The sequence below is a fragment of the Lepidochelys kempii genome, chromosome 1 (genome assembly GCF_965140285.1).
Source record: "Lepidochelys kempii isolate rLepKem1 chromosome 1, rLepKem1.hap1, whole genome shotgun sequence".
In the NCBI taxonomy this organism is placed as follows: Eukaryota; Metazoa; Chordata; order Testudines; family Cheloniidae; genus Lepidochelys; species Lepidochelys kempii.
Window position 1 is genome coordinate 81343593 of NC_136380.1, and position 22871 is coordinate 81366463.

The following is a 22871-nucleotide window of genomic DNA, read 5'->3' on the forward strand; positions in this document are numbered from 1 at the left end:
TCACATACTCTTTGAAAGTAGCAGAAAATGAGCCCCAATATTGCTTAAACCAGATTATAAACATCTTCTATATAAAATCAACAGTGACATACCCAGTGGACTTCATGGGAGACAAGCCCTATTCCCTTTGAGGGAGGGTGTTTTTTGTTTTTAAATGAGTGGATGTTTCAGGGTTGTTTTGGCTGGGTGTGTTTTTGGGGTAGAAGTGTAGGTAAATATGCGAGTTTCATTCTTAAGGGGGGGGGGGGGGGGAGACCATTTTGAAAATGAAAGTTTTAGTGAAGACAACCAGACTGATGTGCCTGATCCTCTCTAAACATCTGAGCCACATCTGGCTCCCTGAAACTGAGAATGCTTTGTCACCACTTTGACTGGGGGCTGAACATTTTCAATCTAAGGTGGAAGGCCTTGTCTACTTCAAAATGTTTCCCTTTTCTGACCAACATTGCTTTAAAGGTTGATACTATTACAATACTATTCATCATTTTTATATCAATACTGTTTGTTTTTGATTGAGATAGGACATCACCTGGAGTAGTTTCTGTATGTATTGTTTTACCCACTTTCATTTAAACAAAAACCACCTTTATTTCACATTTCTCTTTATAATTGCATAGGATGAAAAATTAACTCAGCTTGGGGGCAATTAACTTTTAATTATACTTATAGCGCCTCCCTCTACTTGCATCTTTTCTCCTCAGGATCCAATAGTCAACAGCATCTATGAAGCATAATGATGGCACTCAAATGGATGAAATTCCTAGTGATGAGCAACAATTTGAGGTGACGGGGGTGTAAATTAACTGCTTTACTTTCCGCACACAGGTATTCTGAGCCAATGCAATAAGTAGTGGCCAATACTGCTTACCATAGTCATACAATATCAGCGGGATTTGGCCGCTGATATTGCTTGAAGTAATCACTGGTAATTTTTCCCTAGAAAAATCTTGTAATGGCATTATAGTATCACCACTCAGCCTGTGACCATTTGAAGTACCAGTGTCAAAGACCATTTACAAAAATAAAGGCAAAGAAATATCATGTATTAAAACACCAAACTTAACATTTTTCTTTTACAAAGACTAAGTATATTGACACCTTTGTACAGATAAAATATAGCACTAAAATTGCTTTTAACAAATTCTAATACAAAAAAAATCGCCTACTCAATAGTATGATTCTTAATGACAAACCTCTACAAAAACATATAGCTTTACTGTTAAGATGTCAGTCCACTGAGTAATGCTTGCTCAAAAACATTATAAAGTTAAATATGCCCATATTATAAATTTTACAGTTTATCCTCAAACTATACATTTGGAGCACAATGAACATTAGAAGTAAACAAAATCTACTTAATTTATTACAAGAACTGTAGAACCCAAAAATGGAAAGCATGCCACCAGCAAAGTTCACTGTAGGCTAACATTTTCTTTGATCAAAACAATTTATAAACCATACTTTTGTGAAATTGTACATCTAATTTCTGCATATTGCTCTATTTCACACAGGTTTGATTCTCTGAGTTTTAAATATGAAATGATCTGAAACTAGCTGAAATAAAGGAATACAAAAAATGGATAGCTATCAAACATCACTTTATATAAATTGCTATTCAGAAATGTTTATATATGGTTTAGGCAGTTTAGTTACAAAGCCATTTTTCTCTTAAATTTGTAAGCAGTTAATGGGTCTTCCAAGATGGTTTTTTTGGTCAAATGGCTCGTTAGACTCCTTTTAAAATTCAGTGTTCACTCTGCTCTGTTATCTTTACTTAAACAGCCATTATTACATTCAACATTTCTCTGCATATTTTTAACTTCCACTTACCTAGAAATACATGCAGTATTCCAGATAAAACCAGTCTTGCAGCATTTGATTAACTTTTGAGAAAAGCCTGTCAATTTCAACCAGTCAAAAATATAGTGTATCTACAATTTCTTCCAGAATGCTTCCGCTTTCTGAGCTATAATTAATATTTTAAAACAAGTTTAGAAATGACCCTGAAGACCCTAAAATGTCAAGTTTACATTAAAAAATGCATAGAGGAAAAAAAGCTTTTGGTAACCCTCATTATTAAATCTATAAAATATATCCTGTGCAAATTACTAATCAGAAATTAAATGAGTAGCAAATTTAATATTTTTAAAGTGTCTAAACAATATTTCTGTTGCCTTACCTCTTAATTTACTACTATGTAATGTATGAGTTTCATAGCCTACTAAATGCTCCATGTAATCTTAAAATTCTGTATTTCAGGCAGTTCATATCATTTAAACACTAGGTAACTGCTATAGTCTGCAGTAAAAGCATTCAATCTCATCTCCCTTTGTAAGTCAATACAAATCAGTCATGTTCACTATTAATATTTATATCAAAGTAACAGGGATAAAATATTGTAATTCATAGCTAATATTTTGCTACCACAACTTTTAAATATGTCTATCTTTTCAAATTTTATTATTTACATAAATTTAGAGTCACTGTCAATGGCAAAGTGAGAAAACCTAAAACAGACTAATTTTATTAGGATGAAAGGTTTCTGGAATATCCAGATTTAAGCATAGAAAATGTGGATTTCAGAAATTAGTGCTAAATAGGACATCCATTTACTAATCGAAGTAGTGACATTACAATAAAAATAATATTAAATAAGCTTGTGATAAGTTGCAATATGGTATTCTCAAATTTAAGGTGCTATTTCACATGCTGTGAAGTCTTTAAGGACTTTACCATGTGGGCATCATGTCTGGGAACCAGACTCTACCAAGATGCTTTGACACTTCCCAATGAATCTGCTCCAAGCTGTACTTCTGATCAGGAATCAAGACTTCCTCCATTATAGACAGCTGAGAGAGGCGGCCACCACACATCTTCACGAACTCCACAAAGGCACTGCACGAGACTTCGCATTCCCCTAGGCCAATAGCTGACAGATTCTTACAGTGTTCTGCAATACGAATAAGCTCTTCATCTAGTGGCCGTAATCCATTGGCACACACAACCAGTTCAACTAATCGAGGACATGTCATTCCAACACGACCAAGTACATCTTTGCTTACTGACCTCCCAAAGTAAAGGTGGGTGACAGGGGTTTCATAACGAAAGAATGGGTCAAACTCCTCTTCATATAAGAAAAAGTATATGACTAAGTTTACTTTGGGAGAATGCTTGATGAAAGCATCCCAGCTGCTCTTCTGAATTGTGTGGAAGTGAGTCTGTCCAGGATTCTCACTGACTACATCAATGCGCAAATGTTCTAATCTGACGTGTTTCTCAGAAGACAAAGCAAGCAGAAGCTCATCACTCAAGAGATGGTAGTTCAATGCCAACTCACGTAAACCATGACAGTGGTCAGCCACACAAAGGATACCTTGAAAAGAACATTGAAGTGTTAACATTTGTTTTCATGGAAAATGTCTTATAAATCAAAGCGAGTTTTCTTGAATTTAACCTCAAACAAAAATTAGCTTTTGCATGTCAAACAGAAGCAGGAGTTCTGAAGTGCAAAATCCAGAGTAACCTAGAATATCTATATTATGAGTTACAGACACTGAAATAAAATTATCTTTGATAGGATGCTGATAAGCATCCTTGTGAATAATTCATTAATCTCAAACTCCTGCCTTAAGACCTTTTCATGACTGTACTATAATGTATTCTCTGTACATACACAGTTAGGCATATATGCACTAATGACTGAACATTTGTTTTCTTTTACACTTGCAAATCATTCTTTCCTACACCAAGTCGTATGTTTTGTTGTAGCATGCAATTTCGGTGTCCAAAGCATTCATATTATGCACTGACGTTTGTTCTATGAAGTGTAAAAATTTCAAGTATAAGAAAAAGGTACAGTGAGAACAGATGGATTATCAAGAATAAAGGTCGTCCACAGCTGCATAACATGTGCTCTGAAGTGACTACTGCACTTCTCCCTGGCCTGACATTTCAAGTAGTAACACATTTCTACATGGAGTTTGACTTTGTCCTGCCAAATTGCTGTATGTTGGAGGAGGAAGCACTGAGGTCAATGTACTCACCCCTAAGGCCCTCAGTGGAGGTGGGGGGAAAAGAAAGAATCTTTCCAGGTAGACAGATGTTAACCAGGAAAGAATTTTAAAGACATCAACATGACAGTAGAAAAACAATTCTCCCTATTAGTTTACAGTTGTCAGCCAGGTAACAGGAGCTTGTTAGCTGAAGAATCATAGAATCGTAGAATATCAGGGTTGGAAAGGACCTCAGGAGATCATCTAGTCCAACCCCCTGCTCAAAGCAGGACTGAACCCCAGTTAAATCATCCCAGCCAGGGCTTTCCTTTCACCTCCAGCAATCACTGTGTGTTTTGGGACAGTTTCCTAAACAAAAACAATGGAAATATGGAGCTCACAACCAGCTTTAGAAAAACAATTAGGAGACACGAAGTCTGCTTTCTGCAAGATTTGGGGTGAGAGTATCAAGTTCCTAGTGAAGAGTTAGATGTCTTACATGGGAAGGGAAAAAAAAAAAAATCACCTAACAACCTGTTTCACACTCTGTCCACTAAGGACATTACTACAGCCCTTCCAAGCCTGAATAAGTGTAGCAGTGTAGAAAGGAGGGAACTGAAAACTGGAGCCAGCAACTTCCAGAGTGGCTGTTTTACTGTGGAGTTTTTTAGTGGGTTTTTTTTGGCCCTGCAGAGTGCTCACTTCTTCCTGTAACGCAGCCACGTTGCCTAGTGGTTAAGTAGCATGCAGACAGTGCCAATAAAAAAAAACAAACAAACAAAAAAACACACAACATCTTTACCACCACCCCATGATATATGAGATGTTCCCTATATTTTGTATTTGCAGTCTCATTCTATGGTAAATTTAAACTAAAAAAACCCCAACCCTTTCCAACTGTAGTAAACTCCTACTATATACAGCCTTCTGGGTTTTGCATGCTGCAGAATTCAGCCTAAAATTTAGGCTGGGTATGGTCCAATTTTGTTTATCTACAGAAAACAAACAAACATTTGATTCGGAACTGAAAATTTTAGCTGAAAAATTAAGCTACAACTTTGAAATAACTGAATATATATATATCTGTCAAACTCTACTTACTCAAAACATTGATCTTAAAAATGTAATGATTTCTTCAACAAAACTACAAACACTTAAGTGTTTTCTACCTCAGGATCAGAAATATTAAATGTAAACCAGTTTTCATTATATCAATAATATTCTCTAATCTGTCACTTTAATGCTGCATTTAGTGTATACCAGTTAAATTCATTTCAATGTCTTACCATTGAATTCTTTGTTGTATAACTAAAGTGTTTTTCTATTTAATTTCTTGTAAAAAATAATGCAAATATGAACATTGTCTTTATTCTCAAAATTAATTTTAAGATTAAACTTGAGTGAAATTCTTCAACTTCATAAAGATTGGAGTACAAAGTAACAAACCCAAAATCTTAAATTACATCATAATCTGGGATTCAGTAATTTACACACTGAAATAGAGGGGTCAGAGATGCCCTCTTCCCCAGTAACCCTATGGAAAAACTAAAGTGATACATACAGAGATACTGCAAGACTTGGGAGTAAGAATTGTTCATGGTAACATTACAAATGTTCATATTTTTGTTAAAAAGGAAACTGTTTCCTAAAACAGCACTCAGTGAAATGTAATCCTTTCTGAAGTATTATTTTTGAAAGGAAAATATGAAGATCATAATAAAAACCTCTAGATGACTGGTAACTATGATGGTCAGGTGCCTCACTGTAATTCAAACAATATAAACTGCAGAACTCAACCAAAGAGCTGTGACTGGTGCCTCCATAATAAATCAGAGAGAAAGGAATGTCCAGTGGCTAGAGCACTAGCCTGCAATGTAGGATTCCTATTCCTCCACAAACATCCTATGACTCTAGGCAAGTCACTTAGGATTGAATGCTCAAAAGGATTTAGGCACTGTGAATTGTGAACAACGCTCTTGTTGCCGAAAAGGCTAACGGCATTTGGGGCTGTACAAGTAGGATCATTGCCAGCAGATCGAGGGATGTGATCATTCCCCTCTATTCAGCACTGGTGAGGCCTCATCTGGAGTACAGTGTCCAGTTTTGGGCCCCACACTATAAAAAGGATGTGGAGAAATTGGAAAGAGTCCAGCAGAGGGCAACAAAAATGATTAGGGGACTGGAGCACATGACTTATGAGGAGAAGCTGAGGGAACTGGGATTGTTTAGTCTGTGGAAGAGAAGAATGAGGGGGGATATGATAGCTGCTTTCAACTACCTGAAAGAGGGTCCAAAGAGGATGGATCTAGACTGTTCTCAGTGGTAGCAGATGACAGAACAAGGAGTAATGGTCTCAAATTGCAGTGGGGGAGGTTTAGGTTGGATATTAGGAAAAGCTTTTTCACTAGGAGGTGGTGAAGCACTGGAAGGGGTTACCTAGGGAGGTGGTGGATTCTCCTTCCTTAGAGGTTTTTAAGGTCAGGCTTGACAAAGCCCTGGCTGGGATGATTTAGTTGGGGATTGGTCCTGCTTTGAGCAGGGGGTTGGACTAGATGACCTCCTGAGGTCCCTTTCAATCCTATTATTCTATGAATTCAAGTTTTTCAACAGTTTATAGCAATCTGGTAAGTGGATCACTTCCATGCAAAAAAACAAAAAAAAACCCAAACACCCCAACCAATCACACAAAAAAGTGGTAAGCCAGAGTACTCAAAATTTCCTTATTTTCTTCCAGATATTCTTGCTTCTATTGTAGTTTCCTTGCTTTGGAGCTCAAACATAACATGAAGCCAACTGTTTACATGCTAGCTTATTTCCAGTCTGTTCCACTCTCTGTTCTCTCTAGCCAGGCACACCAGACCTCAGCTGAGTGCTTTTCCCAGTTGCTTAGCACAGTCCATTGTTTTGTCACTATTTCATTCTGCTCCATTCTACCACCTCACAAAAGGGCAACAGTAGTTTTGCTCTATTTCTTAAAAATGCCATTTTCCACCTAAAAATCTTTACATTTAAACCAGGCCATTAGAATATAAACAAACAGAAGATGATTTTCTATGTTCATGAAAGCAAAGTATTGTCAAATACCAACTATTACAAACTTTACTGTGCTTAAGCAGTAAACCGGGGGGAGGGGGAGGAAAGAGAAGAAAAACAGTTATTTTAGTGCTATGATATAGTGTACAAGTCAAGGTCTTCTTGAAAGTAATTGTGATTAAAAATTTTTAAAGATACTAGCACTCCACAGATTTCTCCATGTTAAAACATTATATACCCTTATTTGTGCAAAGCTACACATCCAAATACCACCAAGTAAATTTATTAGATTGAGACTTCTGGTCATTCTGGGTGGACTATCCTGTTTTCCTTACATCTTTAGTAAGCATTGTGCTGCTAAATTTTATATGTAATTATTAAAATTACTGTTTCATTCAGGCTTTTACATTATATGTATCACCCTGGTGTCCAACTACCTTCCAAAGATAAATTAAAGAAAATGAATAGCATGTCATGTTTGGTTCCTGCTATTTTCTTTTCCTCTGGGAAAATGTATCTGTCATTTTTAAACAGATGTGCTGTTATTTGTGAAAGCAAGCTCAAATCATGCATTGTTTTTGGAACAGAAAGTAGTGAAATTTAAGGTAGTTCTTAGTTCCTGCAGGAGAAAGTTCTACAGTCTTGAAGCAGCTTGAGAATGCTCTGTCTACTACACAAACTAGCTTCACCTTTGCAGCAGACCCTTCTGTGTTAGAGAAGTAGAACTGTCAGTGACAGAAGATGTGTTGTACAGCCCAGGTCCTTCACCCCTTTGATGTTGGGTGTCTATTTTCTTGTTTTCAATTCAAGTACAGTAACTCCTCGTTTAACATTGTAGTTATGTTCCTGAAAAATGCTACTTTAAGCAAACCAATGTTAAGTGAATCCAATTTCCCCATAAGAATCAATGTAAATAGGTTCCAGGGAAATGTTTTTCACCAGACAAAAGACTATACAATAAGTTTTAAAACAATCAATTTAATACTGTACTCAGCAACAGCGATTGTGAAGCTTGGTTGAGGTGGTGAAGTCAGAGGGTGGGATATTTCCCAGGGAATGCCTTACTGCTAAATGATGAACTAGCACTCAGCCGAGCCCTCAAGGGTTATCCCATTGTTGTTAATGTAGCCTCACACTCTACAAGGCAGCATGAATGGAGGGAGGGGAGACAGCATGGCAGAGAGAGACAGAGACATACACCCTGTGAGAGAGATGTGCCTTGCCCCTTTGAGTAAGCTGACTCCACTCAAAAGGTACATTGCCTTTTAAAGTAGATTAGCAAGTTGAGACAGCAACTGCTGCCAGCAAGCTTCCTCAGTCCTTAGCCCTGTAGTGTCATCCCCCCTGTGGAGATAAGGTTCAGGAGATGGGGTACAGGAGCAGGACACCCTGACATTAGCATCCCTGTTCCCATCGCCTCTGCACAGCAAGCAGGAGGCTCCAGGGAGCAGCTCCAAGGCAGAGGGCAGGAGCAGCACACAGCTGTGGGGGGAGGGACAGGTGAGCTGCCCGGCAATTGACAAAATTAATCATTTTGTCATCAATCAAAAATTAAGCTGCTGGGCAGCTGCCACACAGGGAACTTAGGGCCACAGGCACCAAATTCCACTGTTCCCAGTGGGTGCTCAACCCCATCCCCGGCTCTGCCCTTGCCCCACCCCCATTCCACCCCTTCCCCCAAGTCCCCGCCCCTTCTCCACCTCCTCCCCTGAGCACACCACATCCCTGATCCTCCCCGGTCCCTCCTGGAAAGTCCTAATCACCGCCAAACAGCTGTTTGGTGGTGGGAAGTGCTGGGAGGTGAAGTGGGGGTGAGAGGAGCTTGTCTGCCAGTGGGTGCAGAGCACCCACTAATTTTTCCCCCATGGATGCTCCAGCCTTGGAGCACCCACAGAGTCGGTGCCCATGGATAGGGAGGCTGCCGGTCCACCCTAGTTCCAAGCCCCAACCAGCTAGCTCCAACGGGCTGCTCTTTCTGCAAGCAGCGGACAAAGCAGGCGGCTGCCAAACAACATTATAAGGGAGCATTACGCAACTTTAAACGAGCATGTTCTCCAGTTGATCAGCAATGTAACAACAAAACAACGTTAACCAGGACAACTTTAAGTGAAGAGTTACTGTAAAGGATAAAATTGCTCTTTCAGAACAAGGAAATGAGACACTCCATTATCCATGGCACTCCATAATTCAAGTCATAGTCATAATGAACTGCTCTGGAGAAACTCACATTCTGAAATACCTGAGAATGTATTCTACTTCCAGTGAAGCACAAGAGAGTTGTCAACCTATTTTAAGTCATCAAATTGGATTGAGACTTCTAAAAGATTCCTCCATGTCCCCCCCACAATCAATCACCCTCCAGAGTGGAGCTGATTTAAATCAACAAGTAGAAAACCTTGATTTAAATCACTGGTTTTAATTTTGTGTATTTATACTTGTTATTTTCCTAAATAAAAGTTTATTCTCATTAGTTGGTAGCCATTAAAACATGCTGATTTGCAACTATATAAAACTTAATCAAAAAGTACCAAATTTATTGTAATCAGGAGGATCACTATAGCTATGCACATTTATTTCAGCAATTATATAGCATATATAGATTCTTAATTTTTTCCTTATGTTAGAAAATGGTGAATGATCCACTTACTAGAGGATTAACTTTTTATTTGTACCATGCTCTATTTGGATGGAAATTGGAATTTTATTTAAAAAATGCACTAAAACAGCATTTTAAATTTGTATTGGTTAAATGAAACTACTTTTTATGTGATTGATACACAAAGAAAAAAGTTAAATGCAAAATATTTTTGATAAACATTTATTAAACAAAGGATGCATCATCTGTAGTGAATGAACTGAACTGATTGTTTCTGGTTACCATGTCCTTTAAGATTTTAGAATTAGTCAATCTCACACCTTATTTTTATTCTTAGACTGGAAAAGGAAAAGAAAAAGAAGTTTTCTTGTTTTTTCAGCTCCTAATAGGGTTATTAACTTTGAATGAACTAGTCACTGAACTGAACAAACTGGAGTAAACAAATATTTGTTCTGCACTTGTGGAAGAGGATACTGCTGTCAAAAGATGGTTTAGCACTTCAACACACTCTTTAAAACTTTAGCAGCAAACAGATACTGCTTATTTTTTAAAAAAAAATTAAAATCAATTTTCATTCGTCCTGCCCCCCCCCGCTCAAAATTATTTGTCCATGATGGTCAAATACTATGTTTCATAGGCATACAGTTTTGATATTCTTATGAAACAAAGACAGTGGAACAAGTATTAAAATGTCAGAGGCTGTAAATACTAGCTAAAAGACCCACCAATTTTTCAGAAGATTTCTGGATAGTTCACACTGTGCAAGAAAATAAAAGAAAAAGAAAAGAAAAAAAATTTTTTTAAACACACACACACACACACACACAGAGTAGCTCACCTGCAGGAGAAACATAAGGACAACTGCTCATTTTTAACAGCTTAAGCGTATCACTGTTGTTAGCCACTAGTACTTTGAGGGATGGATCATCTACTGGCGTATCATCTATTTTAAGTGAAGAGAGGGATTTGGAGTTTACAAACACCACTGTCAGTGCAGAGATAAAATGTGACTGCAGAAGGGAAAAAACAGTAACAGTGAAACAGGGATGTGAAACATTCCAAATATATTTTCAAAACTAATGTTTCCTTACATCTTCACATATAGATAGCCTAAAGGAAGCTGTAGCATCTATCGCAATATTTAACATTACTGCATCCATTTTATTTCAACTAGACAGTAAAACATTTGATCAAGTGTGCTTTTTTTTTAAATCAAGTATTTAGTTTTTTTGTTATAAATCCTTGTCTATGAATGGTCATTGATAATATTCAACATTAAAAAGAACTGGGCCAAAAAAATGAAGTGCTGTAAAATTCAAAATATCCTATACAAGTGCACAAACCTAAAAGTAAGCTCTGAAGATTACTTGCAAAGTGCACTTCCAAGGCAACATCCTCCAGACTCAGACATGAAGGAAAACTCCAATATATAAAATCTGTTCTAAACACTTTATCTACATACAAAGACTAAGTTTAGCAAAAATGCAAGTCTGAAATTTAATCAGAATTATTAAAAGAAGAAGATACCAGAGTTTAAGACCAGAAGGGAACACTAGGTCATATAGTCTGACCTCCTGTGCACCACAGGTCACCCGTATAATTGTGAAGGCAGTCTTCCAAATGTGTAAAAAAAGAGTAAACCTGTTTTGTAACTGTTCTTTGAAATGTGTTTCACAAATCCATTCCACTTCAGGTGTGTGTGCACCCAGTGTACCGGAGCCAGATATGTTCTTCCCATAGCAGTACCCACTGAGGCAGCACATGCACCCTTGACACACTTATGCTGCCAGCCAATGGTCTAAAGGGGTGGATTTGGTCCTTGTCAGTTCCTTCTTATTGGATAAGAGATTGATAAGATAAGAGGGGGAAAGGAGGGTGGGTCATGGAATGGACGTGTGCAACACATCTTGAAGTACGTTAGTAACTGTTTTTGATTCTTAAAGGGATTTTCCACTGAGTCAAACAATTCAGCCCAGAAAAGGGTTTCAGAGTCTACCTGAACAATGACTGTGAAACTACACGTCTGAATTTGGCATCATCCCTTTAATGATGACAGCATAATGTTTTGTGAGAGCATGTATACGTCACCAGGTTGCAGCTTTACAGATTTACCCTATTGATATGACTCAAATGCAGCTGAAGCCTCTTGAGCTCTTGTAGAGTGTGCTAAAACTGCTCAGCATAGGGACTTTGGCAATGTCATAGCATATGCAAATAGAAGATGAAATCCTAAAGGAAGGCCCTTCATCCTGTCAGCAAAGGAAACAGCTAAGGAGATCTCCTAAAGAGGTAGGTTTTGTCTAAACAGAAAGCTAACACTTTAACATCCAAAGTATGCAGTGTCTCTTCCTCCTTATGGGAATGTAGCTTTGGAAAAAAGGAAAGCAAATAGATAGCTTAATTAAGGGGCAAGTCAGTTAAGTTTAGTCAGGAATTTACAGTGAGGGTGTAAACAGTCCTTGTCCTTAGAAAAAATGCTGCATTTGAGGGTGGTGGCAGCAACCAACACGTTCAACTCCTTTATCCTCCCAGCTGAGGAAACAGCTACCAACAACAATGGCTTCCATTAGAGTTGCCAGCACCAAATTAAATCCCAGAGAAGTGAGAGCTCTGCGACATGAGAATTAGCCTTTCCAAACCTTTAAAAAAAAAAAAAAAAAAAAGAATCAGAGTTAGAAAAAAAACAAAAAACAAAACAGACCATCCTCCTCCAGAGGACAGAATGCATGGCTGCCAGGTGAACTTTCAACGAACAGAGAGGCCATCTCCTTTTAGGTAAACAGACCAGAATACCCTGGATGGAAGAATGCAAAAGTTAAATAAATGCTGAGACCACACTGAAAAATGCTTCCACTTCATCAGTTAAGTATCTAGTGGACTGTTTTCTGGTATTTAAAGGATGTTTTGAACCCAGACAAAACTCTGCTTCCTGAGATATTAACCACTGAGCATCCATGCTCTCAGGTATGGAATGGATAGATTGGGATGCAACATCCAACTTTGACTTTGAGATATTAATTCAGATTCCTGAGGTATTATCATTTTCTTGACAGAAGCGTTCAATACGTCTGAGGACTAATGTTGACAAAGGCAGCCTGGCACTATGAAGCTCATGTGGACATGATCCTGTCTGAGCTTCTATAGCACCTTTGGAATCAGGGGGTAGGCATACAGTAGCTTGCTCCTCCAAGACAAAAGGAAAGCATCTGTCATGGAGCTAACACTTGTTTCAGAGTGGGACACAAACAGGTGGCACTTTCTGGTCAGTCAAGTGGTGAAGAGATCTAACTCTGGTAACCTCATCCCAACAGTATGAAAGATGAATGTGACGATATCCGGTCTGAGACCATTTGGGATTTTTGCTGAAAGAAAGATCAGCTGAGAACTGTCTGGCAGATCTGCACACCTGGGAGGTAGGAGGCTTTGAATATTAATGCATTGCCAATACAAAAAGTCCCACAGATCCACAGCTTCTTGGCAAAGGCAATCTGACCTGGCACCACGCTGTCTGTTCAAACAGAATATTGCAACTGTATTGTCTGTGAGGACTTAAACTGCACTTCTTTTGATGTGCTAGAGGAAAGCCTAACACCAAGTGAATTACCCACAATTCCCAGACACTTATGTGTAGAGAAAGATTTTGGTCTGCTCACAAGTCCTGAATCTGTGGAGGTCCTCCATATGTGCTTCCCAACCAAGATGAAGCAACCGTAAATAAAGTCACTGAGGGTAGAGATGGGGAGAAGGGGACTCCTGTATATACATTGGCAGGATCCATCCTCCAGTCTGGGGAGAATATAAAATCCTTGCAGGTACATGAGTCAGGATGTGCAGTGGATGATGAGAGAGTATAAACAAACTTCAGACACCACTGCAGCTTCCTGAGGTAAAGTCTGGCATGCTAAGTCATGGACATGCACGATGCTAGGTGTCCTAAAAGTCTTCATCAATTTCTTACCTTTGTGCAAGGATAGGCCTTGAGGTCCATGCAGAGATTCAGAATTTTTTGGAATCTGAGCTGAGACAGGTGCCTTTGACACTGTACAGTGAGCACAACTCCTAGGAATTCTATTTTCTGAACAGGATCAAGAACTGACTTGTCCTTGTTGATTAACAGGCCCAAGGAATGAAAGAGAGAACCCTGACCAAACTGATCTCCATTCATTTTTGGAGTGACCCTGGATCCGCCAATCATCCAGATACAGGAACACTTCTGCTTTTCTGAGAAAAATGTACTACCACCATGCACTTTATGAAGACTTCTTGGGGTTCAGACAGGTCAAATGGAGGACTTCAAATTGATAAGGGTCCATGGCCACAAGTCTTAAACTACCTGTGGTTCTGATGGATAGCCATGTGGAAGTAAACAGCCTTCCAGTTGAGGGCAGTGTATGAATTGCCAGGATCTAGGGAAGGAATGATGGAGCCAGAATGACCATACAAATATTTTCTGTTCTTTAAAGTATTTGTTTAGGTTTTGCAGGTCCAGAATAGGTCTGAGTCTGCCTTTTGACTTCGAACCAGAAGATAATTGGAATAAAAACCCTTCCCCCTTTAAGGAGGAGGAACCTCTTCTGTGACTCCCAGGTGTTTAAGAGATTGTACCTCTTGTATAAGAGTAGCCTCATAAAAATGGACCCTGAAGAGAGATGGGGAAGGTAAGTAGGAAGGAGGGAAAGAAAAACTGCAGGGTGTATCCTAGTTCCACGGTGCTTAGAATCCAGCGATCAGTTGTAATATGGGTCTGAGCATCTAAGAAGTGGGATTCCCAACAGGTTAAGATAGATGCACAGCCGGGGCCATTTTCCCTGAAAACAACATAGGGCCTGAATTCTGTGCTGCATCTCTGGAGGAAACACAAATGCCATAACTCTAGCTGCAGAGTTGGCCCCAATTAGAGGTGGAATTTCCTCATTTATTAGAAGAGCCTCTTCAGATGGCCCTGCCGTATTCAAGATGTCCACTGATCTAGGCAAACTCCCCTGAATCATTTTGATTTGAATATCAAGAGAGCTAGCTACTCTAACAAGTCTTAAGATTTATAATCATCTTGGACAAGAGGATGCCTCCAACACTGTCACCTCATATGGAGGCAGGGAGGACATGTTCATGGAAGACTGAATCTGGACCTCTTGGATATGAATGCGAAGCTGATGGGACAAAATCCTGGTGAGGGACCTCTGAATTTCAACTGGTATTGAGACTGGTACCAGGACCATGGTTCATCTTGTCTGGTGACCTCCAGTGTTGCCACTGAGATAAGCTGTCAGCTGAGGAAACTGGCATAGAACATGATGTGGGTGGCATCACTCATGGGTTATAGAAAGGCAACTTATGTGGCATAGGATCCCAATTAAGACTGTTCCATGGTTCCTTCTCTTTAGATCTGCTTCTGTACCCGTATGGGTACTGAAACCTCGATTTTCCTGATGAGGGCAAAGGAATGTAAGGCCTCTTGTTGCAGAATTAGGTACTCCCAGGAAAACATGGAGTAGTCTGATGGCCAAGGCTGTGCGATACTGCTTGGTGCTGGTAATTAGGATCTCTGATTTGATGTAGTCAGTACACTGTTTAATTTGTGATGGCACTGCATGGCCAGGGGAGGTCTGTTAAAGCCTTGACTGCTATCAGTCCTGAGGGCTAACGCTCAATAGCCAGAGTGGAATGGGATGCCCCAATTGACACAGGCTGGACCAAAGCTTGTGAGGTGACTAGTACTGATAAATTTACAACCTGGACAATCAGAGTCCAGTATTGCGAGGCAGAGAGTCTCTGGAGTTGTGGTATTGAGAGGCATCCTTGGTTTGACACCCCTGTACTGAAGAAGCATGAACATTCATAGGAGCCAATCTTGATGGCACCAAGGTAGTTGCTGGAGTCAGTGACTATGGCTGACAGAAGGCAGTGGTATGTGGTGTTGGGGAGTGCCAAGCCAAGGCTGGAACTGTACCCCCAGTACCCTCCCTCCTGCTCAAGGATGCCACCTGAGACCCTAGAGCTCCTAAGAGGAGGAGACCTTCCAGCTTTTAAAGATCAGCGGTCATCTAATTTCTTATGGGCACCAAAGAATGGGAACAGTGTCTCCCTCTCAGAAATTTTTCTAGGAGAAGAGAGGGCATAGTCTTCAGGAGCACTCGTAGATGGGGTAGTGAGTGTATCAATGGCGGGGCTCAGAGGAAGGATGCAAGACAGCCTCCATTAGGATGTGGTAAAGGCTTACCTCTGTCCTTTTTAGCATGGGGCTTGAAATCTCTACAAAGTTGGCACCGATCACGAACATTGCCCTCACCCAGACACTTCAGGCACAGAGAATGAGTATCACTAACCAACTTTGGACTTCCTGCTTTCAGCACAGGGCTTAAAACCTGGGGACTGAAGCATACCCCAGTACCAAGTGTTTGCACCTTATCTCGTAAGAAGAGATCTGACACTAAGTCCAAAGACAGGAAACAAAAACTATACAATAAGCTATGAGTACTACTATACTAACAAATATAAATTAGCTATTCTCAAAGAGAAACTGGTGCACACAAGCACAGGCAGTCCAATTAATGATCATGGGCAGTTAAAAGGAACTGAGGGAGTTTGGGGTGGCTACACGCCATTATACTGCAGCTGGTAGCACAATGGTGTTGAGGGCACATGTGCTGCTCTGACAGGTACAGCTATGTGAAAAACATCTCCAGCTCCAGTGCACCATATGCACACAGACTTGAAGTGTAATGGACAAGTGCAATCACTTGAAGAACCAAGTATAATTCAAAGAGTGCTGTATTCCTAAATCTGCAGACAGACAGCTCCAGTACCTTTGTTTCTCAAGCAGGAGAATGAAAACTGACTTGTCTTCTCAGTTTTCACTGCTGCTATTGAGAACCCTGTGAGCAGCTGTGAAGAAAAACAAGATTCAGATCACTTTTAGTATGCTGCTGCAACACCACAACCAGACAGTAATGCTGTTCACTGAAGAGGAAGACCTACCCGACACTGAGGAAGGATAGGGAGGTGGATTCTGGCCCAGTGCAGCTTACCTTGAGTGGCTCTGGGGTGGCAGCGGCGCGCAGTGCAGCTAAGGCAGACTCCCTTAGTGGCCAGCATGTCCGGCAGTGGCTCCTGGGGGCGGGGTGGGGCAGCCGGCTCCGCCACACGTTGCCCTCGCCTGTAGGTACCAGCCCCGAAGCTCCCATTGGTTGCGGTTCCCCGTTCCTGGTCAATGGGAGCTGCGGGGGGCAGTGCCTGGTGGCGAGGGCAGCGCACAGAGTCCTCTGCCCTCCCCACCCCCAGGGACTGCAGGGATGTGGTGCTAGTTGCTTCCAGGAGTGGCGTGGGGCCAGAGCAGGCAGGGAGCTTGCCTTAGCCCTGCTGCACCATGAGGCTGGCAATCCCACGGGCTGGATCCGGCCTGCAGGCCATACTTTGCCCTCCCCTGGTCTATAAGCATCCTTATGGATGGGGAGATTTCCGGTAGTGGAAGCTCTTTAATCTAGCAGAGGCACAACAAAATCCAATAGCTGGAAAGTGAAGCTAGACCAAGTCCCACTAGAAATAAGAGGCAAAATTTTAACAGTGATGGCTATTAATCATTGGAACAGCTTACTTAGGGATGCAATGGACTCTCCATTGCTTCAAGTTAGGACATGAAAATCAGATACATTTCTAAAAATTATGTTCTAGCTCAACCAGAAAAGTTATTGGCTTGATGCAGGAATTACTGGGTGAAATTTTATGTCCTGTATCATGCAGATGGTCAGACTAGATGATCAGAATGCTCTTTGCTGGTCTTAGATTTATTTTATATACAGACTGTGATGCTCTCTCTCTCTCTCGTGTGCACACGCACACACACACACACACACACACACACACACACATGTATGCAATATCCTAAGCATAGTCCCTCCAGATTCTTGACTAGGACTATGTTACTAGAGAATATTGCACAGATTTTTACACTGAAGCCAACGTATGTTGGGGAAATATTTGGGAAGTTAAACAAGTACTGTAAACACCCACATGATGCAGATACAATCAATAAAGTTCTAGTCAAATTTAAGTACTAGTCTCAGTGCTTGCATTTTAAGAGCTCCCAGGAGCAGATGAAGCCACAGAGAACCTACTGCTTTAAAATCTATATACTTTAAGTTATATCAGTATCATACTTACCACTACAGTCTTTCAATAAATAAATTAAACATGCACAAGCTACCTTAGGTAAATCCATGAAGCTTGGTCGAGCGGTTGAAATTAGTCCAAGTGTTTTTAAAGAGCAATTCACAAGTTGTGATAAAATATCACAAGCTGCTTCTGCTGATTCCTTGCTGCTGTCCACCTTAAATGGAAACAAACCATTTATTAGTCCAGGAAAACAACACATCAAGCCAATGAACTTTGCAATAAAGAGTTCAAAAAGAACAGCTTTCCTTTAACTGCAGTTCTACTTTGAAAAGTGTAAAAATCTCAGCGTAGGGTCCCATGTGTGTCTTACTAATTCTACACTGAACGTTCTCAATTTCTTAAAAAAAGTGCTTATCAACAGTTCAGTCAAAGAATCAAAGGACTGGAAGGGACCTCGAGAGGTCATCTAGTCCAGTCCCCTGCACTTATTGCAGGACTAAGTATTATCTAGACCATCCCGGACAGGTGGTTGTCTAACCTGCTCTTAAAAATCTCCAATGATGGAGATTCCACAACCTCCCTAGGCAATTTATTCCAGTGCTTAACCACCCTGATAGTTAGTAAGTTTTCCCTAATGCCCAACCTAAACCTCCCTTGCTGCAAGTTAAACCCATTGCTTCTTGTCCTATCCTCAGAGGTTAAGAGGAACAATTTTTTGCCCTCCTCCTTGTAACAACCTTTTGTTACTTGTACTTGAAAACTTATGTCCCCTCTCAGTCTTCTCTTTTCCAATCTTCCCTCAGAGATCATGTTTTCTAGACTTTTAATCATTTTTGCTGCTCTTCTCTGGACTTTTTCCAATTTGTCCACATCTTTCCTGAAATGTGGCACCCAGAACTGGACAATACTCCAGTTGAGGTCTAATCAGCGCTGAGTAGAGTGGAAGAACTACTTCTCGTGTCTTTCTTACAACACTCCTGCTAATACAAAAAAAAGCGAACATCATTCTGGGATGTAACAGTGTTACACTGTTGACTCATTTAGTTTGTGGTCCACTATGACCCCCAGATCCCTTTCCCAGGTAGTCACTTCCCATTTTGTGTGCGCGCGCAACTGATGGTTCCTTCCTAAGTGGACTTTGCATTTATCCTTATTGAATTTCATCCTATTTACTTCAGATCATTCCTCCAGTTTGTCCAGATCATTTTGAATTATAATCCTATGCTCCAAAGCACTTGATACAAAGCTGGAAGGGGTTGCATCTGCAAATTTTATAAAAAAGTGTATTCTCTATGCCATTATCTAAATCACTGATGAAGATATTGAACAGAACTGGGCTCAGAACTGATCCCTGTGGGACCCCACTCATTATGCCCTTCCAGCATGACTGTGAACCACTGATCATCAGTTAAAAATTACATATGAAGTTAGTCAATACAATAAAGCACCTCAGCCAGTCTATTCCTCTTACAAAAATCCAACCTGCATCAAGTAATAAACAAGCCAATATCCATACAGCCTCAAATCCTATCCCATTTCCTTTATATTCTCCTCCTCACTGAAAGTCCTAAAAACAGATGTGCCTGACAGCATGTCACAAAGTCCAACAGATCTGGGCTATTTCAGATCCAGGGATCAGAGCCACAGAAAAGGGAAAAGAATTACAAATCTGAAGGTGCGCTTCATTGTGAATATCCCACTGGTAGGTCTCTCCCATGATTACAAAAGGAAAGAGTCAGTCTGATCACCTCTCCTGATCTCATCTGTGGGAATGCTGCTTTGGGAGAAAGGCTTCCTTTCAATTGGGCAGATATCAGGATCAGTTAGGACCTTGCAGGATGAAATCCAAACACCTAAATTCTACTTGAAAGTCAGCTAGCAAGCAGTGTGGATAACAGCGGGGTCAAATCCTCCTGCCAACACCACTATTCAGTAAGTGGCTTATATTGCAGTGGTTTCAAATTTTTTTTCTGGGGACCCAGTTGAAGAAAACTGTCGATGCCTGTGACCCAACGGAGCTGGGGCAAAGAGGTTGGGGGAGCTGGAGGGGGCTCTGGGTTTGGGGGGCTCATGGCTGTTGCGGGGGTTGGGGTGTGGGAGGAGGTCAGGGCTCTGGGCTGAGGATGAGGGGTTTGGGGTGCAGTGGATTGAGGTGCGGGGTTGGGGTGCAGTGGATTGAGGTGCGGGGTTGGGGTACAGACTTACCTCTGGCGGCTCCCAGTCAGCAGCGCAGAAGCGGGCTTCCCACCTGTCCCGACACCTTGGACCACGCTGCGCCAGAAGTGGCCAGCAGCAGGTCTGGCTCCTAGGTGGAGGCGTGCAAGCGGTTCCGTGCGGCTCTCGCCCAAAGGCGCCACTAGCCAATGGGAGTGCGGAGCCAGTGCTTGGGGTGGGGGCAGTATGTGGAGCCCCATGGTCCCCCTGCTTAGAAGCCAGACCTGCTGCTAGCTGCTTCTGTGGCACAGCACGGTGTCTGAACAGGGAGGCACTATCCTGCCTTAGCTGGGCAGCACCGCCAATGGGACTTTTAACATCCTGGTTAGCATTGCTGACCAGAGTGACTCAGTGCCTTACGTGCCACGACCCAGTACTGGATCGCGACCCAAACTTTGAAAAAAAATGCTGTTATATTGTAAGACCAACCTAGAGAACACTACAGTAATCTTACTTCCAAGTTTCAGAGTAACAGCTGTGTTAGTCTGTATTCGCAAAAAGAAAAGGAGTACTTGTGGCACCTTAGAGACTAACCAATTTATTTGAGCATAAGCTTTTGTGAGCTACAGCTCACTTCATCGGATGCATACACGATGAAGTGAGCTGTAGCTCACAAAAGCTTATGCTCAAATAAATTGGTTAGTCTCTAAGGTGCCACAAGTACTCCTTTTCTTTTTACTTCCAAGTGACAGACATAATATCAAGAACAGCATGTGAAAGAAGAGTGGCTCCTCTGGTCAAGTGTAGATGGAAAAAAGCTCTCCTGGCCAAAACTGCTACTTGATCATCTAAATGCAGCTGCTGTTCTCACCAAATTCTTAAATTAAGAACTTGAAAAAAAAAACAAAAAAAAACCCACAATGGGCACACATCCTCAAATTAAGCAAGCTGATAAGACTCTAGCTATAGCTTCCATTTTTCTCCCCCAACCTATCCACATCAGTATCTTGTCTGGATTAGTCCCATTTTGTTCTTATGTACGCCATCGGACTCAGTCCCCTTCATCTGAGATCAAGCAAGATAGAGACAATGTTGAGTATAAACACTAACCCATACCTCAGCCTCTGAACAGCCCCCCCCCATTTAAAAAAAGGGGTAACAAGATAAACTGTGGCACCTCTCATGAGAGGACCCTTGTCAAGGTTCTTTCCCCACTCTGAACTCTAGGGTACAGATGTGGGGACCTGCATGAAAACCTCCTAAGCTTACTTTTACCAGCTTAGGGTAAAACTTCCCCAAGGTACAAACTATTTTTACGCTTTGCCCTTGGACTTCTACTGCCACCACCAAATGTTTATCTGGGTTTATTTTTATTAGGAAAGCATTGTTTGGAAACGTCTTTCCCCCCAAAATCCTCCCAACCCTTGCACCCCACTTCCTGGGGAAGGTTTGGTAAAAATCCTCATCAATTTGCATAGGTGACCACAGACCCAAACCCTTGGATCTTAACAATGAAAAAGCATTCAGTTTCTGAAAAGAAGGATTTTAATAGAAGTAAAAAGAAAAAAAGAATCACCTCTGTAAAATCAGGATGGTAAATACCTTACAGGGTAGTTAAATTCAAAACAGAGAATCCCTCTAGGCAAAACCTTAAGTTACAAAAAGACACACAGACAGGAATATCCATTCTATTCAGCACAGCTTAATTTCTCAGCCATTTAAAGAAATCATAATCCAACGCATATCTAGCTAGATTACTTACTAAGTTCTAAGACTCCATTCCTGTGCTGTCCCCGGCAAAAGCATCACACACAGACAGACACAGACCCTTTGTTTTTTTCCCTCCTCCGAGCTTTTGAAAGTATCTTGTCTCTTCATTGGTCATTTTGGTCAGATGCCAGAGAGGTTATCCTAGCTTTTTAACCCTTTCCAGGTGAAAGCATTTTTCCTCTGGCCAGGAGGGATTTTAAAGGTGTTTACCCTTCCCTTTATATTTATGACAACCCTCATACATTTACCCAAGACAACTACCTGGGACCTCTCAGCCGTGAAGGAACCAAGCCAAACAAGCGCTGACCTATCCATCCCAGTATGTTGCCTGAGCTAAGTCAACTCCACTCACCAAGCAACATTATCAAAGAAGAACATATGTCTGCTGATGTAATTACATTATAGCAAGGAGAATAGAGAATCATGGAAATATACAGCTGGAAAGGACAATTCATTTAGTCTACCCGCCTCAGTTGAGGCAGAATCAAGTACACCTAGATCGTTCCAGACAAATGTTTGTCTAAACTGTTCTTAAAAACTTCCAGAGACAGAGATTTCACCCCATGTCACCGGTTGCAATGCTTTACTATTCTTTTAGTTGGAAAGCATTTCCTAACACCCAGCCTAAATCTCCCTTACTGCACCCTAAACTGATTACTCCTTGTTCTACCCCTGGAGAATAGGGAAAACAATTGATTACCACCCTCTTTATACAATTACTTTTTATTATTTGAGGATTGTTTCCATGTTCGCACCCTAAGCCTTCTCTTGCCTTAAAATGTCCAGGTCTCTAAACTTGTTAAGAAAACATCTGAAGACTTCTTAGTTTTGGACTCTTCAGTTTGTTCACTTTTCTTACACTGTGATATTGAAAACTGGACATAGTACTCCATCTGAATCCTCAATAGTGCCAAACAGAGTGGGAACAATTGCCTCCTGTGTCTTACATACAACACCTGTTAATACATCTGTCATAAATATAAAGGGAAGGGTAAACCCCTTTGAAATCCCTCCTGGCCAGGGGAAAGCTCCTCTCACCTGTAAAGGGTTAAGAAGCTAAAGGTAACCTCGCTGGCACCTGACCAAAATGACCAATGAGGAGACAAGATACTTTCAAAAGCTGGGAGGAGGGAGAGAAACAAAGGGTTTGGGGGTCTGTCTGTAGTCGTCTTGGCCGGGGACAGAACAGGAATGGAGTCTTAGAACTTTTAGTA

At 41.0% G+C, this 22871-nt stretch overlaps 1 protein-coding gene across 3 annotated transcripts in view; it reads right to left on the bottom strand.

Moving 5' to 3' along the window:
• Positions 1-1022: 1022 nt before the first annotated feature.
• FBXL3 (F-box and leucine rich repeat protein 3) overlaps positions 1023-22871 on the bottom strand; it is a 45545-nt gene continuing 23696 nt past the window's right edge. For 2 of the 3 annotated variants that reach the window (XM_073347125.2, XM_073347106.2), the window contains 3 exons: positions 17822-17947; positions 10460-10631; positions 1023-3373 (listed from right to left, as the gene is read on the bottom strand). In XM_073347125.2, the coding sequence (XP_073203226.1) occupies positions 2730-3373; positions 10460-10631; positions 17822-17947 (942 nt within the window). In that variant the 3' untranslated portion in view covers positions 1023-2729. The remainder of the gene's footprint in view (positions 3374-10459; positions 10632-17821; positions 17948-22871) is intronic. The other variant, XM_073347115.2, reaches the window with a different exon arrangement.